We start from the raw sequence: 10700 nt of genomic DNA on the forward strand, positions 1-10700 counted from the left end.
CTGGATAATGATGAAACATTTCTCCCACTGATATGGCATGTAGATTCAAGATTTAAGGTCTTTATTGTCAGTACAACAATATACACAATATACAGCATACCAAAATGCCGTTTCACCCCAAGCCCCCTCGTTCATTATAATTATATAAGAAGTATATCTCGAAGAGATATAAAACCAGAAATTACAAATAAAAATAATTTTATTTTGAGGTAAAATTAGGAGCTAAAAAGGTACTATTACGAACTATATCTATGAACAATACACAAAGACTGGACAGAGACAATACAAAGTTATGTTCAGGATATTGTAGACAAAACAGGACGAAGACACGTGCAAGATGCAAAAAGTGCAAAAAAGCATGTTGTTCCCAGTTCCAGTTTGTAGTAGATTTGTGGAAGTTTGTGTTGTTTTTGAGTCTTTTGTTGAGTATTGTATCAAGAAATAACCCCAGATACTTTCTAAGATTAAAGATTTCATAAAAAAATTTTTTTAAGTAAATAAAAGTAAAAATCACTTAAAAAACCTGACTGTGTCCCAGTGATTTATGGCAGTTTATGCACATTTCCAAAAAGAATAAACTGTCAGTTCAGTGTAAGAATACAGAAAAATTGCTGTTTTTTAATTTTTTGTCTTAGATGATAAAACTGTTAAAAATTAAACCATTGTTTATCAGTCAGTGATTAAAAAAAAAAACCTTAAAATTTGGATTAAAGTTTATATTAAAGTTTAATTTAAAGTTTATAATATCACGGCACGGTGGCACGGTGGTTAGCACTGTTGCCGCACAGCAAGAAGGTCCTGAGTTCAATTCCAACATCAGGCCGGGGTCTTTCTGTGTGGAGTTTGCATGTTCTCCCCGTGTTTGCGTGGGTTCCCTCCGGGTACTCCGGCTTCCTCCCACCGTCCAAAGACATGCAGCTTGTGGGGATAGGTTAATTGGATAATCCAAATTGTCACTAGGTGTGAATGTGAGTCCCTGTGTGTTGGCCCTGCGACAGACTGGCGACCTGTCCAGGGTGTACCCCGCCTCTCGCCCTATGACAGCTGGGATAGGCTCCAGCGCCCCCCGCGACCCTGAAAAGGATAAGCGGAAGCGAATGGATGGATGGATGGATGGAATATCATAAATCTCTGGGGAGAGATGATAAATTGTACTGAGATTTTCATTTCTGCTAATCTCAGATTACAGTGAAACACATCTAATCTGCTATTCTCATCTCACACATCAAAGGCACTCAGCTCACGCCTTTCATGTGTGAGCTGAGCTGCTCACAGGCCGAAGGACACATCTTGACCTTTGACCTGCAGTTGTTGCTGATTCCTAGCAGTGTGCTGGGCCACGTCACTGCTGTCAAACTGCTGGATTTATGGTCTGCAGGTGAGTGTTGACTCATTGTGAAACTCAAACAGCTGAGGGCATCGTGACCAGTGTTACCTGCAGGAAAGGAAAAAACATAGTTGTGCAACACCTGTCCAGGGCAGTCCACCACACTGTCAGGTGTGCCAGAAGGCGGGGTTGAACCTTCACATCTGCTGCAGGTGGAGAGCTAACAGATGCGTGATGGATGCCAGAGCAGGGAGTAACCGGGCTGTGGTAGTGTCCGTGGCCCAGTTTGACCCCGGCGTGAGTCTGGGGGACAGGGCCGGAGCCCAGAAAGACGCCAAGAGGCTTCACGGCACCCTCAGCAGGCGAGGCTTCGAGGTGGAGCTGCACAGCGACCTGAGCGGTGACGAAATCTACGAGCTGTTTGTGCAAGGTAACATTTCCATGGAAGCATCATGTGTGGTTTGAAGGATAAATCACCTGCAGCGGGCATGGGCTCATGTGCAGGTGGGCGTGAACATGTCCAGCCTCACTCATCTCACAGGTAACCAGGTGCTGCTGATCAGCAGGTGAGACCGCCTGTGTAAATGCAGAGCTCTGAGCAGGTCTGCAGCTTCCACACGTACAAACTTCCCAGCAAAGTCATCTCAGTCAGATGCTTATTGTCCCTGCATGCCATCAGGTCAAAGGTTAAAGTTCACGGCAGCAGCGGTCTAAAGGAAAAAGCCTCTTTTCTCTGTGACAGCGCAGCTTAGGTGTGCAAACCTGCATCTGACTCTGGAACAGCGAGCTCTGGACATTTATGTATTGCTCTATGGATTTATGGATTTATTGACTTTCAGCCCTGAGCACCATGAGACGAGTGCCGATTAGCTCTAATACATTAAAGAAAGAAGAAGAATATACTGATGGATGCTTCCATGTTGTATATTATTTCTATTATTACATATTAAAGACCCAAACAGCTGCAGGCCGGAGGGCAAATTGAATCATAGCGTGATGAGGTGAATGATCAGCTGACTGTAGAGTGTCTGTGAGCAGCTCACTGTGCCATTCAGCAGCTCCAGGCTAGAACCTGCTTCTCACAGGACAGGCGAGGTGCGTCATTTATTCGCTCCAACATCAAAACAAAAGTTCATCGTAAGTTTATCTTATCTGAACGATCACATGACTGACTACTGGTCACGTAGCCCAGGTGTGTTGGCTCATTTAACAATTTCCCATGTGGGATCAATAAAGTATCTAATCACTGATCTTATAGTAGCACCAGCTCTGTATTTGGTGCTGTATTTTTATAATCTTCAGAGCTCTTTCACCACTGATAATGTTTGCTTTGCGCAGAGTCACATCATGCATGCCTTAACCAGTAACCACCATCGTGATGCCGGTCAACTCAGACTGGATTTAATCCAGCTAAAACAGAGAAAGCCTGGCTATGCTGGGCTGCTTTTGCACTTCAGTTAGCTGAGGTGAAGCTAGCAGATAGCTAGCAGCAACAGCCACCTGTGTCACCATCCACCTGTTTGTCAAAGAGGCCACGGCCCTAATAATGCACACTTTAAGCCTTAATCCAGTTTAAACAGGTATGGGTTAAGAAATTATGCAGAGAGACCAAACAGTTTGTGTATCAGACTGTAAAGATGTTTACTAGTTTTAACATGGAAGAACATGGGGACAGACTCCCTGCTGCCTCTGCTGGATGTCAGAGGAACTGCAGTGTAACACCTATTTAATTACTAACAACTTATTAGATGGTAATAAAAAATAAAGACAGGCTGGCTTTTGCTTCAGTGTTCCTGTTTCTCATGAGTAACCACTCTGCAGACGAGGCGCATGTGCATTGAGCACGTGCATACCTGCTGCCATGTACAGTGGGGCAAAAAAGTATTTAGTCAGCCACCGATTGTGCAAGTTCCCCCACCTAAAATGATGACAGAGGTCAGTAATTTGCACCAGAGGTACACTTCAACTGTGAGAGACAGAATGTGAAAAAAAATCCATGAATCCACATGGTAGGATTTGTAAAGAATTTATTCGTAAATTAGGGTGGAAAATAAGTATTTGGTCACCTCAAACAAGGAAAATCTCTGGCTCTCACAGACCTGTAACGTCTTCTGTAAGAAGCTTTTCTGTCCCCCACTCGTTACCTGTATGAATGGCACCTGTTTGAACTCATCATCTGTATAAAAGACACCTGTCCACAGCCTCAAACAGTCAGACTCCAAACTCCGCCATGGCCAAGACCAAACAGCTTTCGAAGGACACCAGGAAAAGTATTGTAGACCTGCACCAGACTGGGAAGAGTGAATCTACAATAGGCAAGCAGCTTGGTGTGAAAAAATCAACTGTGGGAGCAATCATCAGAAAATGGAAGACATACAAGACCACTGATAATCTCCCTCGATCTGGGGCTCCACGCAAGATCTCATCCCGTGGGGTCAAAATGATCATGAGAACGGTGAGCAAAGATCCCAGAACCACACGGGGGGACCTGGTGAATGACCTGCAGAGAGCTGGGACCAAAGTAACAAAGGTCACCATCAGTAACACACTACAACGGCAGGGAATCAAATCCCACAGTGCCAGACGTGTTCCGCTGCTGAAGCCAGTGCATGTCCAGGCCCGTCTGAAGTTTGCCAGAGAGCACATGGATGATACAGCAGAGGATTGGGAGAATGTCATGTGGTCAGATGAAACCAAAGTAGAACTTTTTGGTATAAACTCAACTCGTCGTGTTTGGAGGAAGAAGAATACTGAGTTGCATCCCAAGAACACCATACCTACTGTGAAGCATGGGGGTGGAAACATCATGCTATGGGGCTGTTTTTCTGCCAAGGGGACAGGACGACTGATCCGTGTTAAGGACAGAATGAATGGGGCCATGTATCGTGAGATTTTGAGCCAAAACCTCCTTCCATCAGTGAGAACTTTGAAGATGAAACGAGGCTGGGTCTTCCAACATGACAATGATCCAAAACACACCGCCCGGGCAACAAAGGAGTGGCTCCGTAAGAAGCATTTGAAAGTCCTGGAGTGGCCTAGCCAGTCTCCAGACCTCAACCCCATAGAAAATCTGTGGCGGGAGTTGAAAGTCCGTGTTGCTCGGCGACAGCCCCAAAACATCACTGCTCTCGAGAAGATCTGCATGGAGGAATGGGCCAAAATACCAGCTACTGTGTGTGCAAACCTGGTAAAGACCTATAGTAAACGTTTGACCTCTGTTATTGCCAACAAAGGTTATGTTACAAAGTATTGAGTTGTATTTTTGTTATTGACCAAATACTTATTTTCCACCCTGATTTACGAATAAATTCTTTACAAATCCTACCATGTGGATTCATGGATTTTTTTTTCACATTCTGTCTCTCACAGTTGAAGTGTACCTCTGGTGCAAATTACTGACCTCTGTCATCATTTTAGGTGGGGGAACTTGCACAATCGGTGGCTGACTAAATACTTTTTGCCCCACTGTATCCAGTGTTATGGCTGCTGTGAGAATGCTGACTGAGGGTCACTGACGGCCAAAGTTGGTCAAGTTACTTGAAAAAAGTAATCAGTAACTAATTACTGGTTACTTCCCGAAAAAAGTAATCCAGTTACTTTACTGATTACTTATTTTCAAAAGTAATTAGTTACTTAGTTACTTTTTAAAACATGATTTATCCCCTAAATAGGTGATAAAGTGATAGATCTTTCAGCCCAATTCTACTTTTTCTACATAATCCATCATACAAAATGTAATCAAATGAAAAAGTCTCTTTTAAATACTTGTTTTATCAGTTTTAATCTTTTAACTTTATGCATCAAGCAAACATTAAATTATATGCAACATTCTCTGACTGGAAGAAATTTGTTTAACATTTAAACCTATTGTCTGCACATTCCAGCACATAAAATAAAATATTTTTTGTGTTTACACTCTCTCTTTCAAATAGATGCAAGTAAAACACAGAAGAAAATAAATAAAATCAAAGTGTCAGCGGTCCTGTTGCTCTATTTTAACCTATATAGCAGAGGTGGGGCAGGCGGAGGTTTGCCCTGGTGCAGGTGTGCCGCAGCCATCATGTCAGTGGAAGGATCTGGGAGTTTCTCTGTGAATTTCAGATTCCAGCAGCAGCGTATTTGGTGCTTGCTCGGACATTTAGGGGGTTTTTCGCTGTAAAAAGAACTTTTCTTCCCACACACAACAGACGCTAATGTTTTTGTCACTTATTACGGAATCAAACTCAAAGTAAGGTCAGTACTTCCACGCTTTAAACGCTGCACGCTCATACTCTCTCCTGCACTCGTTATATTATCCATTGTTGATCTGCACACAGCTGTTGCCACGAACGTCGCACTTACGTCATTGTCATGAGACACTCTCGCAAATAAATCACGGTTTTATTAACGCAGTAATGCAGCGTACTTATGGGAAAGTAACAGTAATCTAATTATCTTTTTTGCAATAGTAATCCCTTACTTTACTCGTTACTCGAAAAAGTAATCGGATTACAGTAACGAGTTACTGCCCATCTCTGCTGACGGCACAACTGTTTGTGTCTGTTCTGCAGAGAGCAGGCGGCCCGTGAAGGACTGCTTCCTGGCTGTCTTGTCGTCTCACGGGGAGGAGGACTGCGTGTTCGGAGCCGACGGCAAACCCGTCCGGCTGTCTCGGATCTTCGCATATTTTGACAACGAGTGCATGGAGAATAAGGCCAAAGTGTTCCTCATACAGGTAGGTGGCAGAAGGGCGAGGACAACATGAGTTTAGGTCGTGTCGAGGGAATCAAATGATCTGTTTTCTTCTGTGATGCTGAGGTCATCCTCTTGATGCTGTCTCTGCAGGCGTGTCGCGGAGACGCTCTGGATGATGGAGTGGAGGTGGACTCGGCCGGTGACGCCACCGACTGCAGCTTCTCCCTCCACCTCTCAGTTCCTGTAGATACAGCTGTGATGTATGCCACGCCCCCAGGTAAACACCAAGCCTTCAACAGACCACCACCACTACCCTCTAAACCTCCTCAGCGGCCACTCAGACCTCCTAAACTACCCTTCAAACCTCCTGACAGGCAGCATAACCATTTTATCCATCCCTAGAACCTCCACAGTTACCGTGAAACATAGAACTTAAACCATCTTTATGACAACTGCAACACTTGCAATATGATCACATCTCTTCAGGGACTTTTAAGACCTACCAAAGGACTTCTAAACCTCCTTAGTAACCAGAGAAATCTTCTATACTACCCATCAGGGGCGATTTTAGCCCCCCAAAGATTTTAGATGTCACAAATCAAAGCACCCCCAAAGATTTCTTACTTTTTTGACAATATTTGCTGTTTGTGTGACACACTGCTAAAAATATAAAAAGCATACAGTACGTAATTGAGATGGAACATTTTAACAACAAAAGTATGTATAAACCCCCCCCCCCCACCCAAAATGGTTTGTTCCAGCTCTCCCCTGTTCTGGCTCTAGCGCCGTTGCTGCCAGAGCGATGGTGGCTGAGACGCAGCGGAGCAGAGGTGTGAGTGCCTGGCTTAAAACAGGACATATTAGCTGCATTTAACCTTCAGTTACTCTTCATATAGTTGGTAGGAGTCAGACCATGTTTCTTTTTACTGAAAAACATTACACCAGGTAACCAGGGTGTAAAAAAACTTGTTTTCCAGCGATGTTTGCTACCCTACAATTTGTCCTACACTGCAGTAAAATCAGTGAGATTTGAAAACCTAAAACTTAAAATTGTCCGTAGCCTGCTGTTGTTACCACTGTCCTGTTTTAAATCGATACTAACTAGCTAACTGACCGAATGCCCATTAACCTTAGAACTCCTGTTGTGTGTGTGTGTGTGTGTGTGTGTGTGTGTGTGTGTGTGTGTGTGTGTGTGCGTGCGTGTGTGTTTTGGGACCACCCTGGGGCGCACACATGTCAGTGCGCCCCAGGGTGGCTGTGACTACAATGTAGCTTGCCAGCACCAGTGTGTGAATGTGTGGATGACTGGATGCGTAAAGCGCTTTGGGGTCCTTAGGGACTAGTAAAGCGCTATACAAAAACAGGCCATTTACCATTTTTTTTTGTACAGAGAGACAGCCAGGTTCATAATGGATATAAGGAAGTTGTTTTTGTTTTTTGTTTTGTTTTTTTTAAAAAGGAGCCACATTCAGGTAAAAGTGTAAAATCAAACGATCCGTCAATCAAGAATAATGTTGGATCAGTGTTTCAATATTTATATCTTTTATTAGATATTCATGTGGTTTGGTTATTTTCCTTTTGGTTGAAAGTAGACTGAGAGAGGACTTTGTGTTAGCGATTTTAATAGTATTTTTTCATATTAATGTAATTTATCATCTAATTGAATACAATCTATTTGTGTATGATTGTCAGTCCAAAGAGGGAGAGAGGAAAGAGGAGAACGTGAGGAGAAAGTACAAGGTCAGGAAGAACCAGGTAAGAAAACAGACAGGGAACAGTGACAGGCACAACAGAAACTGTTAAACTGACAAAGAGAAAAAACCAGATTTTACTCAAACAATCTGGAAGTTGTGTCCTCCCTATATTAAAGCTGCTGTACAGAATCTGCAAAACAAACTGGGTTGAAACATTTGACCCTCTTTAAAAACATTCCAATATAACATTATCATTGATTGGGGAGATTAAAATTAATAATATATTTTTATGTGGTTCAACCACAACTCTACTAAAACCTCAGCCAGTAATAGGTAGGCCAACTTTTGGACTGTCCAGTTGTCTGTATGACTGCTGCAGTACGTGCGCCACATTTGCACACTATCAGAAAGAGCCAAACGGCCCTGGTGGAGTGAGGAGCTGTAAAGAGAAGTGCTCTGTTTCTAAAAATGTTAAACTTTTTACAGTGTGTACCACCTGAAAGTACCACTATGAAAGCATGAAACCCATAAATCTTACAACACAAAATTTGTATTATTAAATTAGATTTTTATTTGTAATAATTTATTCTGTTTTGGGAGTGTTTTCTTTATGTATATGTATTATATTATAAATACACATTAAAAGTGAATCTCTGTCCAAACAATGCACTCAGTTTACTTTTTACTCACTATGAGCATCACTCATTATTCTCCCCCAGTAATGAAGGTTAGGATATGTTTTCTTTTTTATTCCAATCCATTCTTCTTTTGTAGCATTTAAATAACCTTGATCAGATTTGATGGTTTTGTTACAGACTTTTCAGAAAAGTGTTTTGCTTTTCTTTCACAAATATGGGGATTAAATTGTGTTAAAATGTACAAAACAGTGATGTCATGTTTTGAGACGAGGACCCAGGGACAGAGAGACTTGATGAATTTAAGAATCTTATGATTTATCTTGCCAGGCTGGGCAGCTCTCTGGGTGCTCAGCACCTCCAAAGCTCTAATCCTAGAATCGCCCCTGCTACCCATTAACCTCCTCTATGACTACTGAAATCATTTTAACTGTTCATGGAATCTCCTCACCTGCCACAAAAGTGCCCAACTACCTGTAGACTCTCCCCAATTACTGCAGACCTCTATCTTCTAAAGAATCTGTTGAACCTTTTTTGTGATCATAAAACTTCCCCAGTGACTGCTACAGCATCCTAAAGACCCCTCAAACATTTTATTGACAACTGAAACCTCGTGAACTACGCTTAGAGGCTCCACAATGACTACAAAGCCCTTGAACCTCTGTAATGACCACTGCACATTCCTAACTGAATCTAGGTGACCTTCTTCATCCTAAATATTAAGTTCACTTTTCAAACAGCTGTTTAAATCTCTCTGGCCATAACCAGCCTACCAGAGAACCTTGAACCTTCTCACTGACCAGTCTAATCTCCTCAAGGCTCCCTTTCTCCAGGATCCCTTAAACTTAAAATACCAGTGCAACTTCCTCAGTGAGTCCTACAACTTTGTGAGGACCTCTAGAACCTTTTCCTGACAACTCAAGTAGTGTTTTAGTAGTGTTGTCCAAATCCTACAGAACCCTCTCTGAAAACTCTAACACCTTTGAAGAGACCACAGAACCTCTTCATTTTTGACACCTGGTGGTGACATTTGTCTGAATCAATAATCTGCAGATTTTTCACCACGGTCCAGAGACCAGTATCTCTGTTTACCTCCTCCTCTCTCCATCAGGTTACGGAGCCTTCATGAGCCCGCTTGGATCCGTCTTCCTTCAGACGTTCTGCACTTTGTTGGAGGACGAGGCCCATCAGAACCTGGAGCTGACTCGCCTGATGACCCGCCTCTCCCACAGGGTGGCCTACACCTTCCAGGCCAAAGGTCGTGAGCTGGGCGGGAAGAAAGAGATGCCGTGCTTCCTGACACGACTGACCAGAGAGGTGTTCCTGTCCTCAGAGTCAGAGAGAGAAGATCTCTGATCCTGGGAAAGGTTTTCCTAAAGTTCTTGAAGATGTTGTGTCACCATTTTTTGAGAAGTTTCACAAACTTCAGCTGTTCATTGATCCACTTTAATGCGACTGCAATAAACTGGAGCTTATTTTCTCATTTATGAAGGTTATTTCTTCACTTATTCACTCATTATCCACGTAGTCACACATTTTTATATCTGCATTTATTTTTCCTTTGATAAATACATCTGAATATGAACAAATAACTGAGTATCAGAAATTAACAGCAGGTAGTTTTTAATAATAAAAAACAGTAATTTGGAGTAGGTGCAGAAATCTTTTATAGTGCTTAAAAATTTCTACTCCTGTATTGAGACATTACAAATAAATCTTGAATTGTTGGTTGAAGAAAAAGATTATTCCTAAACTAAAGTGTCAGTCTGAAGAACACCGTCACATGTTTAACAATAAAATGTAAGATTTACTGCATATGTGAGTCTAACAGGTCGGTATAAACAGTAATTTAAAAGTTTTAACCTCTTCATCAGCAGTGTGAAGGTACAGCTGTGGATGAGTCACATGTTTAAGCATTTAAACCAGAAACCAGGTGAGGGTTTGAACTTTACATCTGTTAACAGGTGACCAATCAACCTGCAGGGTCAGGCTGGATTTACATTTCACATATTTTGTCCTCTTACAGGAGTTGTGAGAATCTTAGGTGGAGATGTTTCTGAGTCATCTCCTTGAGTCAGCAGGTGTGTGTTCATACAGAGACACGTGTGGGATCACATAAAGTCAGTCTGTCTGGGTTTGAGTACTTCCTGTCTGGACGTGAACCAGAACTTACAGAGTCCACACCTGTTATCACTGAATATGTAATAAAGCAGATCATGTGACGTGGAATGAGCAGTCAGCAGGTCGGGAAGTTTACGCTCACAGAGGTGTGGGAGTGGTTTTGTCCTGAGGCCTTCCTTCATCTACTTTCAGTTTAGTACCTGCAACACATTTATGATTCATGTCTGACACACAGCACGACATTTCCCA

The 10700-nt window shown here is 42.5% G+C and overlaps 1 protein-coding gene across 1 annotated transcript; it reads left to right on the top strand.

The window, feature by feature from the left end:
* Positions 1-1561: 1561 nt before the first annotated feature.
* LOC309711911 (caspase-7-like) lies at positions 1562-9813 on the top strand (the record flags this gene model as incomplete). Its single annotated transcript, XM_082542464.1, has 4 exons — positions 1562-1757; positions 5878-6041; positions 6152-6278; positions 9442-9813. The coding sequence occupies 4 exons, from the start codon at positions 1562-1564 to the stop codon at positions 9684-9686; spliced, it is 732 nt and encodes a 243-aa protein (XP_082398590.1). The 3' UTR covers positions 9687-9813.
* Between the last annotated feature and the right edge of the window lie 887 nt (positions 9814-10700).

This window comes from Aulonocara stuartgranti, assembly GCF_965226115.1.
Source record: "Aulonocara stuartgranti genome assembly, chromosome: 7".
NCBI classification, from domain to species: Eukaryota; Metazoa; Chordata; class Actinopteri; order Cichliformes; family Cichlidae; genus Aulonocara; species Aulonocara stuartgranti.